Source organism: Mustelus asterias, chromosome 9 (assembly GCF_964213995.1).
Source record: "Mustelus asterias chromosome 9, sMusAst1.hap1.1, whole genome shotgun sequence".
NCBI classification, from domain to species: Eukaryota; Metazoa; Chordata; class Chondrichthyes; order Carcharhiniformes; family Triakidae; genus Mustelus; species Mustelus asterias.
Genome location: NC_135809.1, coordinates 70524220 through 70551990, shown reverse-complemented (window position 1 = coordinate 70551990; position 27771 = coordinate 70524220). Strand labels below are relative to the sequence as shown.

General features: G+C 45.9%; 1 protein-coding gene across 4 annotated transcripts in view; it reads right to left on the bottom strand.

The window, feature by feature from the left end:
- LOC144498744 (SITS-binding protein) overlaps window positions 1–24918 on the bottom strand; it is a 148534-nt gene extending 123616 nt beyond the window's left edge. For 2 of the 4 annotated variants that reach the window (XM_078220358.1, XM_078220360.1), the window contains exon 1: window positions 24337–24918. In XM_078220358.1, the coding sequence (XP_078076484.1) occupies window positions 24337–24801 (465 nt within the window). In that variant the 5' untranslated portion in view covers window positions 24802–24918. The remainder of the gene's footprint in view (window positions 1–24336) is intronic. The other 2 variants (XM_078220359.1, XM_078220361.1) reach the window with 1 other exon arrangement.
- Window positions 24919–27771: the final 2853 nt, after the last annotated feature.

Sequence of the window (27771 nt, the reverse complement as noted above, 5' to 3'; positions counted from 1 at the left end):
CGATCGTGGCCAATCGATCGAACTTACCAGCAATGAGATCCTTGCCAACTACGCCAATTGTTGTGGGAAATTTACCACTTCGGAGTCAGACTTGGAGGTTTCAACAATACAGTTTTATTTCGGACACGAAGCTTTGGGAGAAAGCACTGGTACTCCGCAGTATTTGGCAGCTACCTTCTCAACTACACAATGGTAGTTGATCATTTTTATACCTTTTAGACAATAGACAGTACGGACATTAGCCGTTAACACATCCTTACAAGTTGAGTAGACAGATACGGACATCGATAGTTAACACATCGTTACAAGCAGACAGGTACGAACATGGACAGTTAACATATCATTGTTCATAGAATGGATACATTTATGCAGTTATGTCCTCTATCAATGACTGGTTTCGATCTATACATTCAGTGGCTGATCTTGTTACATTTATGTTTTTATGTCCCCATCTGTGGCTGACCTTATTATCAGACTCATTGTTCTGGGTCTGCCCTTATCTAAAGTGCCTCAAGCTCTGACCAGCTTCCTGCAGCAATTCGGATCCTGCATGTTTTAACTTTTTGTGTAACTGTCTGTGCTAAAAGCCAGTGCCTGTAAATGTCCCTTCCCAGGTAACCATTTTGTGTGCCAGGCAACCATTTTGTGTCCATCACTTTAATTCCACCATAACAGTTAAATATGGGCAAAAGAGCTAAGCTCAAGAGGTGAAACTGCCATCAACATCAAGCCAGTATTTGACTAAGTGTGGCATCAAGGTGCTCTAAAAAAACTGAAGTCAATGGTAGCTATCTTGCCTCTGAATCACAAGATTGTAGGTTCAAGTCCTGATCTATAGATCCTTGGAGCACAATAATCAGGGCTGCCAGTGCAGTGAGGAGTGCTACATTGAATGATGCATTGAACTGAGGCTCCATCTGTCCCCTCATCATGCGGAAGCAAAAGATTCCATGTCACTATTTCAAAGAAACGCAGGGAACCTATCCCTAGTCAATATTTATCTCTAATCGACAGCACTGAATCATACAATGTGGAATCTTGCTGCATACAAACTACAACAGTGGCTATCCTTCAGAAGTACTTCATTGCCAGCAAAGTGCTTTGAGATATCCTGAGGTTATGGAATGCAAATCTTTTTTACTGTCAATTACTGCCTCAATTTGATGGATTCCTGGTCTGTGGATGAGCCAGGTTAGAAAACATTCCAAATGATTACCCTCTACTCAGCTTCCCTGACTTTCCTATAATAACATCGCTTCACACAATCACAATTGTCTAATGTTCTGGCAAAGGAAGTCCTAATACCCAAGTGCCAAAGACTGACTCAGTGATAACTCATTTGGGTTTTCTGTTATGCCTATTAGACAAAGGGATTAATTACTAGGGAGATGACCCTTGCTCCCACACTGAAATCTCAGAGTGGGTGACAGCACAGCACCTCTAATTTGCAATGCCTCTGTAGTCGTAGTGAGATGCTGATGAATTACAGGGTACTGCGAAGCTCAGTCAATGAGCTCTGATCCTTTCAGTCTGAGCCCCACATCAATGTTCTCTCTGTTTGCTGCAAGCCTCCGAACCAGTTACAATCTGCTAAGCTCTTGTAGGAATTAAATTCTGCCTTTGAATGGCCCACTAATCCAATTCTACTGCTGGTTCACTCTCACTAGATGCCAACTCTGATGTATGAATATTTACAGATAGAAACAGGGCATTTCAGATTTAACAGGAGAATAAACGGATACATAAAAAGTGATTTAAATAGTCAAAAGATAGACAATATGTAATAAAACCTGTAGTTATATAATACCTTCTCACATCTCCAAAACAGCCCAAAGCATATCACCGACAATGCAGTCACTAATGTTCTTTAAAAAATAAGGCAGCTGATTTTCACACTGCAAGATCCCACGAACAGCAATGATACAAATTACCAAGTGATAAGAGTTGGTGGTTGGAGGAAGGTTGGTCAATTGCCTCAACTGCAATCGATTGATTCTCATAAAGTACCTTAGAAAATCATGAACACACAGTCTGGAACCAAGAAACAAGGTTGGGAGACATCAGGAACAATTCCAATGGTTGCACTTGTGCCTCAACATTGATTTCAATCAGGCACGTTCTGCCTTAGACTGTGGAGACTGCAGGACTTATTTAAGATGGTGCTGGGAACACAGATCTGGAAGTCCCGCCCCCATTTCTGATAGATCCCATTTTCTCCAGTAGGGGAATGGTGATGGGACATGACTCGCACATGGGGGAAGCCCGAACACAGCAAGGTCATTTGAGTTCAGCGCTAGGTTGAAACAGACTCTATTTTTGCTGCAGTGTAGGTGTTACTGTCAAAGATTTGCTTAGCAGCAACAATAACAAGAATTTAAAATGCCTGAAAGTTAGAAATTTGCCCCTAGCAAAAGTGACAAGAATTTAGAAGGCCTGAAAAGTAGAAATCTGCCTCGTAACAGTAACAGCCAGCATTTTATAGAATCCCTACAGTGCAGGAGGAGGTCATTCAGCCCATCAAACCTGCGCCAACAACAATCCCACCCAGGCCCAATCCCCATAACCCCCTGACACTAAGGGAATACCATGGCCAATCAAGCTAAGATGTGGAGATGCCGGCATTGGACTGGGGTAAACAGTAAGAAGTCTCACAACACCAGGTTAAAGTCCACTTACCTGATGAAGGAGCAGCGCTCCAAAAGCTAGTGGCTTGTGCTACCAAATAAACCTGTTGGACTTTAACCTGGTGTTGTGAGACTTCTTACAATCAAGCTAATCCATACATCTTCGGACTGTGGAGGAAACCAGTGCATCCAGAGAAAACCCACACAGGCACGGGGAAAATGTGCAAATTCCACACAGTCACCCAAAGCCGGAATTGAATTTGGGGGCCCCTGGCACTATGAGGCAGCAGTGCTAACCATTGTGCCGCCATGCCACCCTACTTCCAGGGGCAGGGTAGCCTCTAAAAGTGATCAGGGCATTCCAAAGGCATGAGAGCATCTAAAAATGATCACAAAAATGTGAATTGCTCTTGTAGATGACTCTTATAGAAATGTCAAATTCCACAGCCAGAAACAGTTCACCTAAATAACTGGGTGATTCAGATCTATAGAAATACTAAGTTTCACAAAAGGAAAGAATTTGAGATATGTAGACTGCTGACTCCCAAGTTTTAAATAACAAAATGGGAAAAAAGTACAACTATTATCCCCCTCCCTTCAGAAGCACACAGGCCAGTGCACACCTCACAGCCAGAGGCCAGTCCCAACCACACAGCAAGAGGTCAGCCCACAATTCACAGCCAGGAGGCTAAGACGCACTTCATAGCAATGGGGGTCCCTTTTACTTCTCAGAGATGCTATAGTGTTGCTTTAGAGCCAAGGCATTGCAGGAAACCTTCGCAAAGGCAGTTTAAATATCTTTACTGGACCAGGAAAATACATTTCCAAGACTTGATCATTAACCCTGTATTGTGTGGTAACTTAGCTATTTAATTTGGATGCTGTTTGGGATAAGGAAGTCTTAATATGTTCAGGGATCATGGATATATTTGGAACACACAATAATGTCTACATGAACTGTGTGCGTGTTTAGTTATTCATGCACTTAAGTGTCTTAGACTACTGTAATTCTTGTTGTGCATTTTTCTTTTACGTTAATAAATATTCCTTAATAATTGTATATTCAACAACTAGACTAGTTCCTCACCAGGTCTTACATGACTATTCACAATATTCCAAAAGGAGCTATTCACCCCCACAAACCAGAGTTTCAAGTTGGGAAAGTTCAGCATGATTCATGACAGAAAATTGGGGGCTCTTGACCAGGATATTAGTTCCATAGAACCATAGAAAATTACAGCTCAGAAACAGGCCTTTAGATCCTTCTTGTCTGTGCCGACCCATTTTATGCCTAGTCCCACTGACCTGCACTTGGACCATATCCCTCCACACCCCTCTCATCCATGAACCCGTCCAAGTTTTTCTTAAATGTTAAAAGTGACCCCGCATTTACCACTTTATCCGGCAGCTCATTCCACACTCCCACCACTCTCTGCGTGAAGAAGCCCCCCCTAATATTCCCTTTAAACTTTTCTCCTTTCACCCTTAACCCATGCCCTCTGGTTTTTTTCTCCCCTAGCCTCAGCGGAAAAAGCCTGCTTGCATTCACTCTATCTATACCCATCAAAATCTTATACACCTCTATCAAATCTCCCCTCAATCTTCTACGCTCCAGGGAATAAAGTCCCAACCTATTCAATCTCTCTCTGTAACTCAGCTTCTCAAGTCCCGGCAACATCCTTGTGAACCTTCTCTGCACTCTTTCAATCTTATTTACATCCTTCCTGTAACTAGGTGACCAAAACTGTACACAATGCTCCAAATTTGGCCTCACCAATGCCTTATATAACCTTACCATAACACTCCAACTTTTATACTCGATACTCCGATTTATAAAGGCCAATGTACCAAAGGCACTCTTTACGACCCTATCCACCTGTGACGTCACTTGGGTGTTCCTTGGGTTGCTTGGGTGTTTGGGATTTTTGACTTTTGGAACACGAAGGGAATGAGGGACACACAGAACCAAGTGAGAATATATTATTTAAAATAAGAAGGCCTCAAAAATGGCTCTTGATAAAGCTCAATTTGGGGGAGGAGGGAGTCAGGATATTGAATTTGATGATCAGCCATGATCAAAATGAATGGCAGAGCAGGCTCAAAAGGCCGAATGGCCTACTCCTGCTTCTAGTTTCTATGATCTTATCTGGAAGAAGACCTTAGCAAGTTTGAAAAGTGTGTCTAAAACCAAATTGATGGAATTGACAGATAAATTGGAAGTAGTTTTATCTATGGGGCAAAAAAGGTTGAGATAACTGAAAGCCTAGCAATGCACTTAAATGTTCCAGAGGCTTAGCTCGACACAATATTTTGAGAATTGAGGAAATTAAATTGGTGAAGATGGTTCTAGATGGGGAACTAGTGCGGAGATAAGAGAGGCAATGGTGTAGTGGTATTGTCACTGGACTAGTAATCCAGAGACTCAGGGTAATGCTCTGGGGACCTGGGTTTGAATCTCACCATTGCAGATGGTGAAATTTGAATTTAATAAAACTATCAAATTCTGATGATGATCATGAAACCATTGTTGATTGTCATAAAACCCATCTGGTACACTAATGTCCCTTAGGGAAGGAAATCTGTTGTCCTTACCTGGTCTGGCCTACATGTGACTCCAGACCCACAGAAATGTGGTTGACTCTTAAGTGCCCTCAGGGGTGGGCAATAAATGTTCAGATATGTACAAGCTCTTCCAACATCTAAGGAAAGGGACGTCAAGACATTTTTTGATACTTGTGAGAAAATAGCTGAACAGATAAAATGACCACAAGACATTTGGGCCCTACTCTTACAGCCTAAATTTGTAGGTAGGACTGGTAAAGTCAATGCGTCTCTATCAGAGAAAAGGTTTGGGGACAATGAGATTGTGAAGAAAGCTATATTGGGTGCTTATGAGCTGGTACCGGATGCTGACAGACACAAGTTTCAAGCTGTGAGAAAACAGTCTGGACAGACTTGCATTGAATTCAAATTTTTAAACAGTCATTTTGATAAGTGATCACTAAAATTATTGCTTACTCAGCATTGGAAGCTCAATGCATTCCCAAGTGTTACTATGTATAGGAGAACATACCAATGTTTTATTCACTCGTGAGATATGGACGTTGCTGGCTGGCCAGCATTTATTGTCCATCCCTAGTTGCCAGGAAGTTGAGAGTCAACCAGATTGCAGCGACTGGAGTCACATGTAGGCCCGACCAGGTAAGGACAGCAGATTTCCTTCCCAAAAGGACATTAGCGAACCAGATGGGTTTTCATGATAATCGACAATGGTTTCGTGGTCATCAGTAGATTCTTAATTCCAGATTTTTTTTATTGAATTCATATTCTACCACCTGCCTTGGCGGGATTCAAACCCAGGTCCCCAGAATATTAGCTGAGTTTCTGGACTAATAGTCTAGCGATAATATCACTAATGAGAAAATGGAGACCGCCACATGTTAGGACAAATGGGCAGTAGTACACTAAATACCTTCTGAGTATAGGAAAGAGATTCTGAGGATAGTTCATGATATTCCATTCAAGGATCACCTCGGGATTAAAAAAAAAGACAAAATCCAAAGACAATTTTATTGACCTGGATTACACAAGGATGTAGTCACCTTTGTCTAACTTGTCACCTCTGACAGGTAATAGGGAAACCGCAAACGGTAATCAGGTCAGCATCTCTGATCCTTATCCCAGCAATTGAACAACCTTTTACGAGAGCCCTAATCGACTGTTGCCAAGAAGACAAAACATCTGCTAACTATCATGGATATATCCACACGGGTCCCTGAAGCCATACTCTTAAGAACTATTACCACCAAATTCTTTATTAGATATGGCTTAATGAAAGAGATATAATCAGATCAAGGGTCAAATTTTGTCAAGATCATTCAAAAAGGTCATGAATAGCCCGGAGATCAAACAGTATAACTCAGTCTATCATCAGAGTCCCAGGGAGCACCAGAGAGGTAGCACCAGGCGGTTTGAAAACTATTGGTGAGAGCTTAGAGCCAAGACTACCCCCTCAAGATTGGGACAAAGGGATTCCATTTTTAATATTTGTGATTAGGGATGCACCAAATGAGTTCTACTAAAGCTAGTCATAGAAAGAAATCATGGAAACCCTACAGTACAGAAAGAGGCCATTCGACCCATCGAGTCTGCACCGACCACAATCCCACCCAGGCCCTACCCCCATATCCCTACATATTTTACCCGCTAATCCACACATCCCAGGAAACTAAGGGGCAATTTTAGCATGGCCAATCAACCTAACCCGCACATCTTTGGACTGTGGGAGGAAACCGGAGCACCCGGAGGAAACCCACGCAGACACGAGGAGAATGTGCAAACTCCACACAGACAGTGACCCAAGCCGGGAATCGAACCCAGGTCCCTGGAGCTGTGAAGCAGCAGTGCTAACCACTGTGCTACCGTGCCGCCCTTTCAAATTGGTCTACGATCATGAGGTCAGAGGGTCATTGAAATTAATTTGTTAAAAGTTATTAATTACAAAGTCAGAGATTACACTTTAATACTATGTCTTGAATCTTAGGAAAAGACTGAATCATTGAATCCCTACAGTGCAGAAAGAGGCCATTCAGCCCATCAAATCTGCACCGACGCTCTGACAAAGCATCTCACCCAGGCGCACACCCCCACCCCATCCCCATAATTGTGCATTTACCATGGTTAATCCACCTAACTTGCTCATCTTTGGATGCTAAGGGGCAATTTAATGTGGCCAATCCACCTAACCTGCACATGTTTGGACTGTGGGAGGAAACTCACACAGACATGGGGAGAACGTGCAAACTCCACACAGACAGTCATCCAAGGCCAGAACCGAAGCTGGGTCCCTAGTGCTGTGAGGCAGCAGTGCTAACTGCTGTGTCCCCCCCAAAAAGAAAGATCAATGGGCCTGTGAGGTGGCAAGTGCTCATGTTGTTACCTGTGTCAGGCAAACCCCTAAAAGCCAGATCTAGCAGGCCATATCACACTGAAAAAAAAATTGAGCAAGGTCAACTGTCTGGCACGCACCCCAGATAAACTGACAACACACAGTGTTATATGAATATGTTAAAGAAGTATTGGGATAGAGGAGGTGGGAACAAGCATGAAGTCTTGATAGTAACAAAGCAGGGGGAAGCAAAAGCGTTAAATTCTGATAACGACTTCCCAAAATTCATTTAGACAATGAAGAAGTACTGAAAAATTAAACTAGTGGTCTGCTAGATAAGAGCTGGAGCGAACTGATAGACTTACTGCAGTCCTGGAAATGTATTTGCGGGAATAAACTAGGTAGAATGGGGTTAGCAACACATGGTGTAGATGTGGGGCCACCGTTTCAATCAAACAACATCCATATAGGTTAAGTCCAGCTAAGTTATCACTTGAGTTCTGTGATTGCAGCTCCCCTATCGTCCTGGTTCCCAAACTAGAGAACTCAGAGATTGTGCATGGATTCCAGGAGAGTGTTTGCCATAACCAAGAGGGATTCTGCAATAGCTTTGAAGGTGACTCATTGTGGCTTCGAATTATAACTGATTTATTAACAACAATATTTAGATATGTACAATCAGGGGTCAAACAGAACTGAAATGCACATCTATTCTCCTCTCTTCCCGAGCTCCAACTGAAGTTCCTCCCAGACCCAGGAAGTGCACCCTTGCTCTCGATTGGCTCAGCTTCCTGCACCTCCTCTCCATAGGGTCCGGCCTGATCTCATGGCCTTGAAGGATTGCCCCTTAAAAGGGGCCATATTACCAAATTTGTTTCCTATTTCACATTTGGAAAACTGCATTGAAAGAGTTAGACGGTTGTAATTCATCACCAAAATAGACTTGCTAAAGGGCTATTTGACTGAAAGAGCAAAGGACATCTCCGCCTTTTTGACGCCACAAGGACTTTATCAATTCAAAGTTATGCCGTTCGGGATGAAGAACACCCCTGCAACTTTTCAGAGGCTCACAAACAGATTTACTCAAGGGTTGAGTCGCTGTGCCGTATACATTGATGATTTGGTGGTGTTGAGCTCGAGCTGGGAAGAGCATATGCACCACCTAAAGGAACTGTTTGACTGCTTAGAAGAAGCCAAACCAATTTTGAGTCGAGTGAAGAGTGAATTTGCTAAGGCCCAAATGTCGTATCTGGGACACATACCTGGTCAAATGGCACCCGAGCTGCAAAATACAGGCCATTTGGGACTTCGAGGAACCCACCACCAAAAAAGAGATTTTAAGATTTCTGGGCATGAGCAGTCTCTGTCATGAGTTCAAGTCCAACTTTAGCAGTGTGGTAGTACCACTCACATAGCTCCCAAAGAAGTCAAGTACTTTAACTTGATGGAAGCCAAACAGCATTCAACCATTTAAAAACCATTTAACTAACCCTGTCTGCAGTTTGAACTGGCTGTGGACACGAGTGATATTTGTATAGGAGCTGTGATATTGCAAGAAGACAAACGTGGCATTGAGAAGTCAGCAGGCTATTTCTCAAGGAAATTAAATCATCACCAACAGAACTTTTCAACCATTGAGTAAGAGTTTAAGACTGGCATTACAACATTGAGATTTAGGTTGCCAGTAATCCAGCAGAGACAATTATATGTATGGACCGCAATATTTCAGGAGAAAGTACAGGATCAGAACACCAGGCTTTTTCAATGGAGTTTGCTCTTGCGACCATTTAAAATCATTCATGGGGTCAGGAGAGAACAAAGAAAAGTACAGCACAAGAACAGGCCCTTCAGCCCTCCAAGCCTGCGATATGCCTGCCTAAACTAAAACTGTATGCACTTATGAAGTCTGTATCCTTCCATTCATGTGTTCGTCTTGTTGCCCCCTAGATGCCACCATTGTATCTGCTCCCACCGCCTCCCCGGGCAGCGCATTCCAGACATTCACCACCCTCTGTGTAAAAAAACTTGCCTCGCACATCTCTAAACTTTTCTCCACGCACTTTAAATCTATGTCCCCTAGTACTTGACTTTTTTAGCCGAGGAAAGAGCATCTGACTATCCACTCTGTCCATGCCACTCAATCTTGTAAACCTCTATCAGGTTACCCCTCAACCTCCGTCGTTCCAGTGAGAACAAACCAAGTTTATCCAACCTCTTCTCATAGCTAATACCCTCCAGACCAGGCAACATCCTGATAAACCTCTTCTGTACTCTCTACAAAACATCCACATCCTTCTGGTAGTGTGGTGACCAGAATTGTACACAATCTTCTAAATGGGGCCTAACTAAGGTTCTGTACAGCTGCAGCATGACCTGTGAATTTTATACTCAATGCCCCAACCAATGAAGGCAAGTATGCCGCATGCCTTCTTGACCACTTTATCCACCTGCGTTGCCACTTTCAGTGATCGGTGGACATGTACGCCAAGATCTCTCTGCCTGTCAATATTCCCAAGGGTTCTACCATTTACTGTGTAATTCCTACATCATTGGACCTACCAAAATGCATTATCTCACACTTGTCCGGATTAAACTCCATCTGCCACTTCTCCGTCCAAGTCTCCAACCGGTCTATATCTTGCTGTTTCCTCTGACAATCTTCTTCACGACCCGCAACTCCACCAATTTCTGTGTCGTCTGCAAACTTACTAATCAGACCACCTACATTTTCCTCCAAACCATTTATATATGCTACGAACAACAAAGGTCACAGAACTGATCCCTGTGGAACACCGCTAGTCACAGCCTTCCATTCAGAAAAGCACCCCTCTACTGCTACTCTCTGCCTTTTATGGCCAAGCCAGTTCTGTATCCATCTTGTCAGCTCTCTTCTGATCCCGTGTGACTTCACCTTTCATACTAGTCCACCATGATGTACCTTGTCAAAGGCTTTACTGAAGTCCATGTGTACAACATTCATTGCCTTTCCCTCATCTATCATCTTCATCACTTCCTCGAAAAACTCGATCAAGTTCATGTTTCCAAATGTGAATAAGTCCTGTCCCTAAGAATCTTTTCCCATAACTTCACAACCACTGACATAAGGCTCACCGACATATAATTTCCTGGATTATCCCTGCTGCCCTTCTTAAACAATGGAACAACATTGGCTTATCTTCCAGTCCTCTGGAACTTCACCTGTAGCCAATGAGCCAAAGATTTCTGTCAAAGCCCCAGCAATTTCCACCCTTGCCTCCCTCAGTATTCTGGGGTAGATCCCATCAGGCTCTGGGGACTTATCTACTTTAATGCTTTTTAAGACGCCCAATACCACCTCCTTTTTGATATCGACATAGAACATAGAACATAGAAAGTCACAGCACAAACAGGCCCTTCGGCCCACAAGTTGCGCCGATCACATCCCCACCTCTAGGCCTATCTATAGCCCTCAATCCCATTAAATCCCATGTACTCATCCAGAAGTCTCTTAAAAGACCCCAACGAGTTTGCCTCCACCACCACCGACGTCAGCCGATTCCACTCACCCACCACCCTCTGAGTGAAAAACGTACCCCTGACATCCCCCCTGTACCTACCCCCCAGCACCTTAAACCTGTGTCCTCTCGTAGCAACCATTTCAGCCCTTGGAAATAGCCTCTGAGAGTCCACCCTATCCAGACCCCTCAACATCTTGTAAACCTCTATCAGGTCACCTCTCATCCTTCGTCTCTCCAGGGAGAAGAGACCAAGCTCCCTCAACCTATCCTCATAAGGCATGCCCCCCAATCCAGGCAACATCCTTGTAAATCTCCTCTGCACCCTTTCAATGGCTTCAACATCTTTCCTGTAATGAGGTGACCAGAACTGCGCGCAGTACTCCAAGTGGGGTCTAACCAGGGTCCTATAAAGCTGCAGCATTATCTCCCGACTCCTAAACTCAATCCCTCGATTAATGAAGGCTAGTACGCCATACGCCTTCTTGACCGCATCCTCCACCTGCGAGGCCGATTTAAGAGTCCGATGGACCCGGACCCCAAGGTCCTTCTGATCCTCTACACTGCTAAGAATGGTACCCTTCATTTTATACTGCTGCTCCATCCCATTGGATCTGCCAAAATGGATCACTACACACTTATCCGGGTTGAAGTCCATCTGCCACTTCTCCGCCCAGTCTTGCATTCTATCTATGTCTCGCTGCAACTTCTGACATCCCTCCAAACTATCCACAACACCACCTACCTTGGTGTCATCAGCAAACTTACCAACCCATCCCTCCACTTCCTCATCCAGGTCATTTATGAAAATGACAAACAGCAAGGGTCCCAGAACAGATCCCTGGGGCACTCCACTGGTCACTGACCTCCATGCAGAGAAAGACCCCTCCACAGCCACTCTCTGCCTTCTGCAGGCAAGCCAGTTCTGGATCCACAAGGCAACAGCCCCTTGGATCCCATGCCCTCTCACTTTCTCAAGAAGTCTTGCATGGGGGACCTTATCGAACGCTTTGCTGAAGTCCATATAGACCACATCCACCGCTCTTCCTTCGTCAATGTGCTTGGTCACATTTTCAAAGAACTCAACCAGGCTCGTAAGGCACGACCTGCCCCTGACAAAGCCGTGCTGACTACTTTTGATCATACTAAACTTCTCTAGATGATCATAAATCCTGTCTCTCAGGATCCTCTCCATCAACTTACCAACCACTGAGGTTAGACTCACCGGTCGGTAATTTCCCGGGCTGTCCCTGTTCCCTTTCTTGAATATAGGGACCACATCCGCAATCCTCCAATCCTCCGGAACCTCTCCCGTCTCCATCGACGATGCAAAGATCATCGCCAAAGGCTCCGCAATCTCCTCCCTCGCCTCCCACAGTAACCTGGGGTACATCCCATCCGGTCCCGGCGACTTACCAACCTTGATGCCATTCAATAGTTCCAACACATCCTCTTTCTTTATGTCCACATGCTCGATCCTTTCTGTCCTCCGCAATCCAGCAGTACAACCACCCAGATCCCTTTCCACCGTGAATACCGAGGTAAAGTATTCATTAAGCACCTCCGCCATTTCTAACGGTTCCGCACAAACTTTTCCCCCTTCACCTTTTAAGGGTCCTATGCCTTCACATCTCATCCTTTTACTCTTGACATATTTGTAGAAAGCCTTGGGATTCTCCTTAATCTTACCCGCCAAGGTCTTCTCATGACCCCTTCTCGCTCTCCTAATTTCCTTCTTAAGCTCCTTCCTACATCGCGTATACTCCTCTAAATCCTTAACACCTCCTAGCTCTCTGAACCTTCTGTACGCCTCTCTTTTCTTATTTACCAGGTTCATCACAACCTTCGTGCACCACGGTTCCCGTACCCTACCAACACCCCCCTGTCTCATCGGAACGTTGTCATGCAGAGCTCCAGACAAACATTCCTTGAAAATCCTCCACTTTCCTTCGGTACTTTTCCCCAAGAATGCCTCCTTCCAATTTACCCGTCTAATTTCCTCCCTGATGACACTGTATTTCCCTTTACTCCAGAGAAACACTTTCCTAGCCTGCCTGACCCTATCTCTTTCCAATGCTATCGTGAAGGAGATAGAATTATGATCGCTATCCCCAAGATGTTCACCCACCGAGAGATCCTCCACCTGTCCAGGTTCATTAGCCAGCACCAGATCAAGAACAGCCTCTCCTCTAGTAGGCTTATCCACATACTGTGTCAGGAAACTCTCCTGGACACACCTAACAAACTCCTCTCCATCCAAACCCCTAGCCCTAGGGATATTCCAATCTATGTTTGGGAAATTAAAATCTCCCATCACGACAACTCTGTTATTCCTACATCTCTCCAGGATCTGTTTCCCCATCTGCTCCTCAACATCTCTGTTACTATTGGGCGGCCTATAGAAAACACCCAGCAAAGTTACCGACCCCTTCCTATTCCTAACCTCCACCCACAGAGATTCCGTAGTCAGTCCCTCCACGGCGTCCACCTTCTCTACAGCTGTGACACTATCCCTGATCAACAGTGCCACTCCCCCCCCTCTCTTGCCTCCCTCCCTGTCCTTCCTGAAACATCTAAAACCTGGCACCTGAAGCACCCAGTCCTGTCCCTGAGACATCCAAGTCTCCGTAATGGCCACCACATCACAATTCGAAGCAGCAATCCACGCTCCAAGCTCATCCACTTTATTCACTACACTCCTGGCATTAAAATAGACACATCTCAGACCTTCAGCCTGAGCACTTCCCTTCTCCCTCACTCGTCTAACCTCCCTCTTACCCTGTCTACATTCCTTATCTATTTGCGAGCTAACCTCCTCGCTCTCAGTCCCCTCATTTCGATTCCCTCCCCCCAACCTTTCTAGTTTAAAGTCTCTCCAGTAGCCTTAGCCAACCTTCCCGCCAGGATATTGGTCCCCCTGGGATTCAAGTGCCACCCGTCTTTTTTAAACAGGTCACACCTGCCCCTAAAGAGGTCCCAATGATCCAAGTACCCAAATCCTTGTCCCTTGCTCCAGTCCCTCAGCCACGCATTAATTCTCCACCGATTCCTGTTCTCACTCTCCCGCGGCACAGGCAGCAATCCCGAGATTACTACCTTTGCATTCCTCTTTCTCAGCTGTCTACCCAACTCCCTATATTCTCTTTTCATGACCCCTTCCCTCTTCCTACCGATGTCAGCAGTACCTATATGCATCACGACCTTGGGCTCCTCTCCCTCCCCCTTCAGGATTTCTGGGACTCGACCAGAGACATCCCGGACCCCTGCACCAGGGAGGCAAACCACCATCCGACATGAGCCAGAATATCTACACATCCTACCCTAGGCTCCTCATCCAACAAGTCCCTCTCTTTGGTGAATACAGAGGCAAAGCATTCATTTTGTATCTCACCCATTTCCTCTGGTTCCATGCATAGATTCCCTCCACTATCCTTGAGAGGACCAACCCTTTCCCTGGCTACCCTCTTACTCTTTAGATATGTATAAAATGCCTTAGGATTTTCCTTAATCCTGTTTGCCAAGCACATTTCATGACCCCCCTTTCGCCCTCCTAACTCCTTCCTCAAGTTCCTTCCTATGTTCTTTATATTCTTCAAGGGCTTCATCTGTCCTAAGCCTTTTAGACCTTACAAATGCTTCCTTTTCCTTTTTGATACAGCTCATAATATCCCTTGTTATCCAGGGTTCCCGATACTTGCCACACTTGTCCTTCATCCTCACAGGTACATGCCGGCCCTGAATTCCAATCAACTGACATTTGAAAGACTCCCACATGTTGGATGTTCATTTACCCTCAAACAGTCTCCCCCAATCTAGACTCTCCAGATCCTCCCTAATGTTGTTGTAGTTAGCCTTCCCCCAATTTAACACCTTCGCCCAAGGACCACTTTTGTCCTTATCCACAATCACCTTAAAACCTGGGGAATTATGATTGCTGCTCCCAAAGGTCTCCTACTGAAATTTCGATCACCTGGTCGGGCTCATTCCCCAATACCAGGTCTAATATGGCTCCTTCCCGAGCTTGCCTATTTGGCCCAGAGGGATATGGGCCAAATGCAGGCAATTGGGATTAGTTTAGGGTTTTTTTTAAAAAAGGGCAACATGGACAAGTTGGGCCGAAGGGCCTGTTTCCGTGCTGTAAACCTCTGTGACTCTGTAACCTCTGTACATACTGTTTCAAGAAACCCTCCTGGACGACCCTTACAAATTCTGCCCCATCCAAGCCGGTGGCAGTAAGTGATTCCCAGTCAATATAGAGGAAGTTAAAATCACCCATCACAACAACCCTGTTGTTTTTGCATGTTTCCAAAATCTGAGTGCATATCTGCTCCTCTATCTCCTGCTGGCTGTTGGGAGGCCTATAATAAACTCCCAACGTTGTGACTGCACCCTTCCTATTCCTGAGCTCGACCCATATTGCCTCATTGCCTGAACACTCCGAGGTGTCCTCCCTCAGTACAGCTGTGATATTCTCCTTAACCAGTAATGCAACTCCCCCACCCCTTTTACATCCCCCTCTATTCTGCCTGAAGCATCTAAATCTTGGAATGTTTAACTGCCAATTCTGTCCCTCTTTCAACCAAGCATCAACAGCATAGTTCCAAGTACTAATCCAAGTTCTAAGTTCATCTGTTTTACCTGTTATACTCCTCGCATTGAAACAAATGCACTTCAGGCCACCAGTCCCGCTGTGTTCAACAACTACTCCCTGCCTGCTCTTCCTCTCAATCTTACTGGCCTTAGTCTGTAGCTCTCCCTCAGTTATTTCTCCTGCCGACCCACCCCCCCTGTCAAACTAGTTCAAACCTTCCTGAGTGACTCTAGCAAATCTACCTGCCAGGATATTGATGCCCCTCCAATTTAGGTGTAACCCGTCCTTCTTGTACAGGTCCCACCTGTCCCGGAAGAGATCCCAAAGATCAAGATATCTGAACACCTCCCTCCTACACCAGCTCTTTAGCCACGTGTTTAGTTGCACTATCTTCCTTTCCTCACCTCACTGGCGCTTGGCACAGGAGGTAATCCTGAGATTACAACCCTAGAGGTCCTCTTTTTTTAAACTTACTACCTAACTTCCTGAACTCCCCTTGCAGGACCTTATCACTCTTCCTGCCTATGTCGCTATTCACCCTCCCTTTCAGAATGTCCCATGCTCATTCAGAGACATCCTTGGCCCTGGCACCAGGGAGGCAACATACCATCCTGGAGTCTCTTTCCCGGCCACAGAAATGTCTGTCTGCGCCCCTGACTATAGAGTTCCTAATAACTAATCGCTCTTCTGCACCTTGACCCTCTCTGCTGAACAGCGCCAGTCGTGATGCCACTGCCGTGGCTGCTGCTGTTTTCCCCTGATAGGCCACCCCCCCCAACAGTATCCAAAGCGGTATACCTGTTAGAGAGGGGGACAGCCACAGGGAATTCCTGCACTGACTGCCTGCCCTTTCTAGCAGTAACCCATCTATCTGCCTGCACTTTGGGTGTGACCACGTCTCTAACGCTCCTGTCTATGACGCTTTCTGCCACCTGCATTCTCCTAAGTGCATCCAACAGCTGTTCCAACCAATCCATGCGGTCTGTGAGGAGCTGCAATGGGGTGCACTTCCTGCAAATGTAGTTGTCCGGAACACTTGAAGCCTCATGAAGCCCACATCTCAAAGATGAAGCACTTTACCCTGCTGACTGACATTTATACCACTAATGAATTTTTTTAGAAAATGTAACACTTAAAATTTAGGTTATAATTAGCTATACAGTCCACTATAGATTTCCACTATAAATATTAATAGCTAAATACACGAGACTATTTAATTAATTTTATTTTTTTAAAAACTCATTATTTATCCCTCTTGATCGGAGATCAAATTAAAATGAGTAACTCAACAGATTTTCAAATTTAGCCCAGACTCCCTGAGAGCTAATCAGGTCACAGTCTGTGACGTCACATTACCATTATTTTATGAAACAAAGTCTTACCTTCACCCAGCTGTCTCTCTGTCTGTTCCTGCTTGGCTCCGCTCCCGGAATGAAGGCCGTGAATCCCCAATGTAAAGTACTTATACTTTCACCTTTACCTGGCTGTCCCTCTAACAATCAGCTCTTTCCCTTGTGTCCTCTAATACCACAGCAGGGCAAGACAACGCCTTGCTTTTACCCCTCACAGTGCCTTTTTTCAAATTTCAAAATATATTTTATTCATAAATACTCTGAAATAAACCATTGCAAAACAACATTTCTGATCATTACAAACAGTGCAAAAAAAAAGACCAGTCATATTTACAATACTTTACGGTGCTCAGTTACAAGACATTACATTCATTACAGTTCAGTTCTTCAAACTATATACATTCATCACATTTCACTGTGTGCTGTTGTTTTTACAGATTAGCACACAGTTACGCAGTCCGAGGGTTTTCTACAGTTACTGGCCCCTTGGTCTGCCTCAGTTGAAAGGCTTTAAATGATGGCCTTTCCCCATTGTGCCTTTGCGGCGGCTGCCCCAAGCTTGAGAGCGTCCCTGAGCACATAGTCCTGGACCTTGGAATGTGCCAGTCTGCAACACTCGGTCGAGGACAAATCTTTGCACTGGAAGATCAGCAAGTTTCGGGTGGACCAAAGTGCGTCCTTCACCGAGTTGATGACCCTCCAGCAGCAGTTGATATTTGTCTCGGTGTGTGTCCCTGGAAACAGCCCGTAGAGCACAGAGTCCTACGTCACAGAGCTGCTCGGGATGAACCTCGACAAATACCACTGCATCTCGTTCCAGACCTTCTTTGCAAAGGCACGTTCCACAAGGAAGTGTACGCCCGTCTCATCACCCCCGCAGCCACTTCGAGGGCAGCATGCGGTGGTGATAAGACCCTGAGCGTGCATGAAGGATCTGACAGGAAATACCCTTCTCACCACCAGCCAAACCAGGTCTTGTACTTGTTTGGAAATTCTGGTGATGAGGCATTCTGCCAGATGACACTGACAATCTGCTCAGGAAACCATCCGACAGGATCCTTTTCTCTCAGAGTCTCAAGGACATTACACGCTGACCACTGCTTGATGGCTATGTTGTCAAAGGTGTGTTTCTGGAAAAGTTTTTCCATGAAGGACAGGTGCTGCGGTACGGTCCAACAACTTGGAGCGTTTCGCGGCAGTGTGGCCAGACCCATCCTCCGCAACTCACAGTGCCTTTTTTTGGGTTAGAGGGAGGGAAACACTAATGGGTAACCACTCCTTGACATCAGATCTTCTGCTTCCCACTTTTTGGTAGATGTTGTTGGGCCGACTTCTCCCAGAATGCTCCAGTGAAGTCCCTCTGCCATCTCTACCAGAGAAGGTAGAGAGAAAAGGTCATTGCTGTTGCTTTATCCAGGGTAAGGGAACAAAGGGTGCAAATTATCTGGGGATCTTCTGTGTTGATCACAGAATCCCTTCAGTGAAGGAGGCCAGTCAGCCCCTTGAGTCTGTACTGACTCTCTTTGACAGAGTATCATATCTGGCCCTTTCCCCCCACCCTATTCATAACCCCACACAATGACACATTTGGGACAGTAAGGGGCAATTTATCCCAACCAATTCATCTAACCTGCACATCTTTGGAATGCATGCTCTTGAATTTTTGTGATAAAGAACAAAGAACAATACAGCACAGGAACAGGCCCTTCGGCCTTCCAAGCCCGCACCGCTCCCTGGTCCAAACTAGACCATTCTTTTGTATCCCTCCATTCCCACTCCGTTCATATAGCTATCTAGATAAGTCTTAAACGTTCCCAGTGTGTCTGCCTCCACCACCTTGCCCGGCAACGCATTCCAGGCCCCCACCATCCTCTGTGTAAAATACGTCCTTCTGATATCCGTGTTAAACCTCCCCCCCCTCACCTTGAACCTATGACCCCTCGTGAACGTCACCACCGACCTGGGAAAAAACTTCCCACCGTTCACCCTATCTATGCCTTTCATAATTTTATACACCTCTATTAGGTCACCCCTCATCCTCCGTCTTTCCAGTGAGAACAACCCCAGTTTACCCAAACTCTCCTCAGAGCTAAGCCCTTCCATACCAGGCAACATCCTGGTAAACCTCCTCTGCACTCTCTCTAAAGCCTCCACGTCCTTCTGGTAGTGTGGCGACCAGAACTGGGCGCAGTATTCCAAATGCGGCCGAACCAACGTTCTATACAACTGCAACATCAGACCCCAACTTTTATACTCTGTGCCCCGTCCTATAAAAGCAAGCATGCCATATGCCTTATTCACTACCTTCTCCACCTGTGACGTCACCTTCAAGGATCAAGGAGGCAGAGAGTGGGTATAGATGGGTCTTTTTCTAAATGGAGGTCAGTCACCAGTGGTGTGCCTCAGGGATCTGTTCTGGGACCCTTGCTGTTTGTCATTTTCATAAATGACCTGGATGAGGAAGCGGAGGGATGGGTTGGTAAGTTTGCCGACAACACGAAGGTTGGTGGGGTTGTGGATAGTCTGGAGGGATGTCAGAAGTTAGAGAGGGACATAGATAGGATGCAAGACTGGGCGGACAAGTGGCAGATGGACTTCAACCCAGATAAATGCATCGTGGTCCATTTTGGTAGGTCAAATGGGATGAAGGAGTACAATATAAAGGGAAAGACTCTTAGTACTGTAGAGGATCAGAAGGACCTTGGGGTCCGGGTCCATAGGATTCTAAAATCGGCCCCGCAGGTGGAGGAGGTGGTTAAGAAGGCGTATGGTGTGCTGGCCTTTATCAATCGAGGGATTGAGTTTAGGAGTCCGGGGATAATGATGCAGCTATATAAGACCCTCTTCAGACCCCACTTGGAGTAATGTGCTCAGTTCTGGTCGCCTCACTATAGGAAGGATGTGGAAAAGATTGAAAGGGTGCAGAGGAGATTTACAAGGATGTTGCCTGGATTGAGTGGCAGGCCTTATGAGGATAGGCTGAGGGAGCTCGGTCTTTTCTCCTTGGAGAGACGAAGGATGAGAGGAGACCTAATAGAGGTATATAAGATGTTGAGAGGCATAGATCGGGTGGACTCTCAGAGGCTTTTTCCCAGGGTGGAAATGTCTGCTACGAGAGGACACAGGTTGAGGGTGCTGGGGGGTAGGTACAGGGGAGATGTTAGGGGTAAGTTTTTCACACAGAGGGTGGTGGGCGAGTGGAATCGGCTGCCGTCAGTGGTGGTGGAGGCAAACTCAATAGAGTCTTTTAAGAGACTCCTGGATGAGTACATGGAGCTTAATAGGATGGAGGGTTATAGGTAGGTCTAGAAGGTAAGGATGGGTTCGGCACAACTTGTGGGCCGAAGGGCCTGTTTGTGCTGTAGTTTTTCTATGTTTCTATGTTTCTATGATCTGTGGACTTGCACACCCAGGTCCCTTTGCGTATCTACACCCTTTATGGTTCAGCCATTTATCGTATAGCTCCCCCCTACGTTAGTTCTACCAAAATGCATCACTTCGCATTTATCTGGATTGAACTCCATCTGCCATTTCTTTGCCCAAATTTCCAGCCTATCTATATCCTTCTGTAGCCTCTGACAATGTTCCTCACTATCTGCAAGTCCAGCCATTTTCGTGTCGTCTGCAAACTTACTGATCACCCCAGTTACACCACCTTCCAGATCGTTTATATAAATCACAATGTTTAATGAGATAGAACTAATAAGAAAAGAGTTGTGAAATGAAATGAAACAGGTTGGGGGGAGGGTGCTGTAAGCTTGATCGACAAATCAAAGAGGTTAGTAAGGGATTCCAGGACAACCTTGAGATGTCATAACCGCAGAACTTGTGAAAAAAAGCTGATTTACCCACTGGCAAACACAGACTAACCAACCACAGAAGTCACCACAACTGCTGAACAGAACTCTTCAATTTCAACCCTTCATGCCAAACAACCAACGCTTCAACAGCAAGCTATGGGCCTGCAACCCTATCTTAAAAGACTGAACCAAATTTCATCTTTATAAGTATATTTTCTCTTTATCTGCATTTCATCTATGTATTTGGTTTGTAACTTTATTACTTTTACTTCAGTAACCTACAGCAGTCGTTTTGGAATAAATGAAGAACTTAGTATATTGCTTAAACCTATAGCTTTGCTGATGGTTATTTTAAATTAAATGACTCGCAAATTAAAAGGAGGGCTCCATGCGCACAAACAAATCCTTAGTTCACAGACCAGTCTGAGCAAATGCCTTTTATATGGTCGTGACAATTGGGGTTTCATGTCAGGGACTCCACCCATTGCAAAACAAATTGTGATAACACCCACAAGTTCCATGGGGAATCACTGATTGATCTCCTTGTGGGGCTCATTGAATACGAGTTCCCCTGGTAACAGACAGTGGCCTGAACTATAGTCCTAGGCCGGGACTAGTGGATCAAGGTGACTGGGCCTCGATGGACAACTGTCACCAATTTGCTACTGCTGCTGAGACTGCTGCTGCCTTGCCTCTGCCTGACCATAGATACCCGCAACACCTTGATGGCCCACCCCTGGTCTTCCCTCCTGTACCTTCTGCTATTCCTTCTCTCTCCCTGCTTTTGAGCTCTGATGTGTTTAACATCTGGGGAAAGAGTGCTGTATCTCACCTAGCCCAGGCAGGGACTAGTCGATCAAGGTGATTGGGCTTCTGTGGATGACTGTCACCAATTTGCTACTGCTGTCTGGAGCAGCTTATTGTCTGCTGCTAAGAGCTGCTGAGCAGAGAGAGAGGGGCTAAGAAAACAGCCTGGAGCCTGAGGCCCAGGAGCTCGTAGGCCTCTTCAACCTTCCAGAGGTGAAGGACTGCGTCAGGGCTCATTGCCCAAGTTTCATCAGGGATCAGTGTGTACTGTTGGGAGATGTATTTATACAGCTGGGAGGTGAAGACAGTTTTCTGGACTCTTAGCCAGAACCCTGAAGATTGAAGTCCTACCACCATCCTCCCTGTTTTCTGGATTCATAGCCAGGCCCCTCCTGGGCTGAAGAAAACTCTCCCACAATGTCCAGCAGTGGAGGACCCTCTACGGAGGGATCCTCCCTCACTACATCGGAAATGTGGGGAGGAGGGTAATGCACACAGCAGTAGATACAAGCGAAAATTGCACCGGTTCACAGACTCCCAAGAAACGTGTCCTTTTTGTGGTCTTGTGGGGTATGTGGACCATGTCTATGTTAATTGTCTTAGGCTGCACTCCCCTTTGTTATTTGAAAAACCTTTTATTAATGTTTTGTTTGCACTTCAGTCCCACTTCCCTGATCTACAGGCACTCGGTACAGAGGGGGGCCAGGGAAAAATAGAGGACCTCATGAACCTGCTCCAGGGCTTGGCCAAACTTGCCATAAACAGGTCCGGGCAGTGGGCGACCGAGGGGGTCGTCTAACCTGACTGTCTGCCCCTCTACCGCAGCTAAATTTGAGGTCAAGTGTCCCTGAGAGGGAGCATGCAGTGTCCATTGAGGCCTTCCATGCCCGTTGGGCAGTGCAGGGTACTCGGGTGTATTATTGACCATTTAATCACATTTTGGTTTGATGTTTTAAGATTCTTTTACACTTTGTTTTTTGTTCTGGGTAGTTCTCCCCCTGCCTCGCTCCCCCTTTTACTTTGTCCCTCAATTGTTTGATTTCGTTTTTGATTTGCCAAGATCAGCCTGAACCTCAAACTCCATTTCTCAGGCCTAACAGCATTGTGGGTATACCTACACCACATGGACTTCAGGGGTTTAGGAAGGCAACTCACCACTATCACTCTCAAGGGCAATAAATGTTGGCCTACCCAGTGATGCGCACATCCTGTGATTGCTTTTAAAAAAATGCCCCTTGTGCATTAAGTTTATTTATTAGTATCACAAGTAGTTACATTAACACTAACCCATTGAAACCTATATTTAAGTATAAGCACATTAAAGCCAATCATCCAAGTATGTTAACTCATGAATTAGTGCCCTTCTCCCTTGTACATTAATTCTATTAAGACTACAATGATATTTTAACTCCCAATTGTATTCAAATTCCTATCATAAATTCTTATATTAAAGCCCATCAGGTACCTCAACTCTTTCACTGAAATCCACACTCTGCAGGATAAACATGAGCATATATGTGTATGCAGGTAGGATCAGGATTTGGTTTAATTTCAGGTGATTTATTTACATAATGAACTTGTTCATAACCATGGTGTTTCAGGCTTTAATGTGCTTACGATAAATTTTCACTGAAATGACAGAAAATCTCTTGAATTGTTACCAGGGTCACATTGGGAAAATAGTTGAGCCGTGTGGAAGAAAAAAAATAATTGAACGAAAGAGTTGGCAATTGTTGTCTTCAGGAGAATCGTCCTACTTCAGGGTCTTGTTCATAATGGTACTTACGTCATCATTAATTATCCCAAATCAAATCTTCCCACCCAAAAGCTCTCCTTTTAAAAAATTTATTATCACACATATAGTGAAAAATATTGTTCCTTGTGCACTATACAGACAAAGCATACTGTTCATAAAGTGCATAGGGGAGAAGGAAAGGAGGGTGTAGAATGTAGTGATACAGTCACAGCTAGGGTGCAGAGAAAGGTCAACTTAATATAAAGGTAGGCCCATTCAAAAGTGTGATGGCAGCAGGGAAGAAGCTGTTCTTGAGTCGGTTGGTATGTGATCTCAGACTTTTGTATATTTTTCCTGACGGGAGGTGGAAGAGAGAATGCCCGGGGTACGTGGGGTCCTTTATTATGCTGGCTACTTTTTCGAGGCAGTGGGAAGTGTAGACTGTGTCATTGGGTGGGAGTGATGGACCGGGCTTCATTCACAACCCTTTGTAGTTTCTTGCGGTTTTGGTCAGAGCAGGAGCCATACCAAACGGAGTTACATCCGGAAAGGATGCTTTCTATGGTGTATCTAAAAGTTTGAGAGAGTCATAAGGGACATGTCGAATTTCCTCGGCCTCCTGAAAAAGTAAACACGTTGGTGGGCTTTATTAACTATTGTGTTGGCATGGAGGGACCAGGAGGTTGTTGGTGATCTTGGACTCCTAAAAACTTGAAGCTCTCGACCATTAATGTTCATCCCCATTGATGTAAGCAGAAGCATGTCCTCCACTACACTTCCTGAACTCGATGACTAGCTCCTTCATTTCTGCTCTCCCCACTCTCCCTACCCAAACCACAACTTCATTGCTACTTTGAATCTGAATTCTCCAATTACCCAGTTTCTGCTGTTACACAAACAACCTTTTTCATTCTAGAATAGGTTAAATTTTCCTCACCATTGACTACATTTACAGGGAATGGAGATTGACCTCAACAATTGGTATAAACGAGAGAGCTAGACAGTAACATTGTGGGCAAACCCCTCAGAGTCGCTGTACAATTACCTTGAGAGCCACTTGGCAGTGTCTGGGTGTCCATTCCACTCTGTAACATTCTGCCACACTCTGGTTCACTGGTTCCAGTAAGACTTGCAGTTCAGTCACTCCGTCCCAAACGGAGCAGAACTGGCTTCGGTTAAACCAGCAGTGGTTTTTCAGTAGAGTCACTCCGGTGTGGGGCAGGTGCCGGTGCTCGATCTGAGTGAAGATCTTGTCTTGGTTTAGGGATCTGACTGAGAGGGACATGGTCTTCCTGTCCCACACCAGCCCGCTGAACTGTCCCTTTAGGATCCAGTCGGTGTCCGCTTTCTCCACAACCTGCCAGTAAAGGACTCCGATAGTCATCAGCGACAGCAAAGCAACCCCAAGGCAGCCGATCGCCCCTTTCCACGTCTCGTTCATTTCCTTGACGCCAGGCTCCAGGCTGGCATCGCCCCCGGGGCTGGGTATATCTCTGCCCCGTCTGACCATGTCCAAGGTCCGGCCCGAATGCCCCCTGAGCCCTCCCCGGGAAGAGAAAAAAGCAGCGCAATTCCTGCAGCAAGTCTGCTACTGAACACTCACTCACTCAGTGAACTCGCTCAGTCTACATACACACTACAAACAAGGCAGACACATGACCCGGGCTGGAACCGGACCAAAATCACACAGCTACCCGAGTTAGACCCGAAACACAATCAGATAGACCTGGGTTCAAACTGGAGCAAAATAAGAGATGGATCGAGTTTAAACCAGAGCAAAATCACAGTTAGTAAAACTAAGTGTACCTGATTAACTAAGACCTTATAAAGTTCAAGCCCCCGAAATTTTAGAATAGTGGGAAGATAGTTTAGAGAACCAGGGTAGAAGATACTCAGTATTTATTTTTTATACTAATACTATGCCTAATTAACTAACACCAATAAAATAAGGGGGGGGGGGGTTAACATGTTTACTTTTCTTAATTAAACAGTAACTGGAAGATGAAAATGGCAGTTGGGGGCAGCAGGTGCTCGACCTGTGACAACTCTGAAAGAGTTCAACTATCCGGATGGTTTTATTTGCAGCAAGTGTGTACAGCTACAGCTCTTAACTGGTCCCTTAGATCAACTGGAGCAGCAGGAGGCCGAAAAGATTCGTCACAAGAGTTTCAGGGAGGTGGTCACACCCAAGGTTGAGGTAGATAGATGGTTGATGGTCACAAGAGGCAGGTACTCAGTGCAGGAGTCCCTGTGACTGTCCCCCTATTTTACAGGTATACCCTGTTAGGTACCGGATGGGGAAGGGGGGTGGCTCTGTTGAGCAGCCGGGTGGGTCAAAGTGCAGGCAAGCAGTGGTCATAAAGTAATAGAGGTTTATAGCATGAAAACAGGCCCTTCGGCCCAACTTGTCCATGCCGCCTTTTTTTTAGACCCCTAAACTAATCCCAATTGCCCACATTTGGCCCATATCCCTCTATACCCATCTTACCCATGTAACTGTCTAAGTGCTTTTTAAAAGACAAAATTGTACCCGCCTTTATTACTACCTCTGGCAGCTTGTTCCAGACACTCACCACCCTGTGTGAAAAAATTGCCCCTCTGGAGAGTTTTGTATCTCTCCCCTCTCACCTTAAACCTATGCCAGTGATAGTTGGGAACTCGATAGTTAGGAGCATAGATTGGCATTTCTGTGGCCACAAACGAGACTCCAGGATAGTGTGTTGCCTTTCTGGCGCCAGGATGAAGGATGTCTCCAAGTGTGCTCAGAACATCCTGAAGGGGGAGCATGAATAACCAAAGGTTGTGGTACACATTGGTACCAATGACATAGGCAGTAAAAGTGAAGAGTCCTGTAAGGAGAGTTCAGGGAGCTAGGCTATAAGTTGAAAAACAGAATCTCCAGGGTTGTAGTCTCAGGATTACTCCCTATTCCATGTGGTAGTGTGCCAAGGAACAGGAAGATAGTACAGCTTAACACGTGGCTAAAGAGCTGATGCAGGGGGGTTTCAGGTTTTTGGATCATTGGGATCTCTTCCAAGGCAGGTGAGATGTGTCCAAAAAGCTGGAGGGGCACCAAAATCCTGATGGGGAGGTTTGATGGTGTAATTTGAGTGGATTTAAACTAATAAAGGCAGAGGGGTGGGAACCAAAGCAGCAGGTCTACTTGTGAGTAGGAGGTAGAGGTTAATAGGATAAACAAGTGGGGCCAGTCTAATAACTATGGTGAGGGAAAGAAACATAAAAGATCAAAATGTGAGTTGAAAGTTGGAGTAAATAACAGAGATAAAACTCAGTTTTATCAGGGATTAATAAATAAGGATGGAGAGTGTAGAGAACGCATTGCACAAGAAAATATTAGAAGAGAAAGACAAATCATTAGGACTAATTTAAAAACCTTATACCTCAATGCACACAGTATTCGGAATAAAATTGATGAGCTGATGGCACAAATAGAGACAAATGGGTACGACCTGGTGGGGATTACTGAAACGTGGTTGCAGGAGGATCAAGACTATAATTGAAAGTCCAAAGAGACTCAGTATTCCAAAAGAATAGACAGGATGGAGTAGAAAGTGGAGTTGCTTTATTGGGTAAGGATGACATCAGGGCTGCATTAAGAAATGATATTGGCACTAAGAGCCAAAGGCCGCGATTCTCCCATAAAAGTTCTAGGTGCTGAAGTTGTGGAAAAACTAGTGTAAATCACTGCAATGCAGAGGTCACAATCATGAATATCATTAAAAGTTCGGGGCGGGGCCTATTCCCACTGAAGAGGCTGAAATCAGCATGATGAGCGGGAACCCTCCAACCTCCACAGACATCGCTGGCCCCTGTCCCCTTGCTTCCCACCCCCCCTTCCCCTCCTCCCACCCCCCCCCCCCCAGACAACACTTCCCTGGCCCCTGTCCCCTTGCTTCCCACCCCCCCCTTCCCCTCCTCCCTCCCCCCCCCCCAAGACAACACTTCCCTGGCCCCTGTCCCCTTGTTTCCCACCCCCCCCCTTCCCCTCCTCCCCCCCCCGCCCCCCAAGACAACACTTCCCTGGCCCCTGTCCCCTTGCTTCCCACCCCCCCTTCCCCTCCTCCCACCCCCCCCCCCCCCAAGACAACACTTCCCTGGCCCCTGTCCCCTTGTTTCCCACCCCCCCTTCCCCTCCTCCCTCCCCCCCCCCAAGACAACACTTCCCTGGCCCCTGTCCCCTTGTTTCCCACCCCCCCTTCCCCTCCTCACCACCCCCCCCCCAAGACAACACTTCCCTGGCCCCTGTCCCCTTGTTTCCCACCCCCCCTTCCCCTCCTCACCACCCCCCCCCCCCAAGACAACACTTCCCTGGCCCCTGTCCCCATGCCCCCCCTGAGCCGGATATCACACCTACTTCCCCCCCCTCCCCGCCCATGAGATCCCAATGATCCAAAAATCTGAAACCCTCCCCCTTGCATCAGCTCTTTAGCCATGTGTTAAGCTGTACTATCTTCTTGCA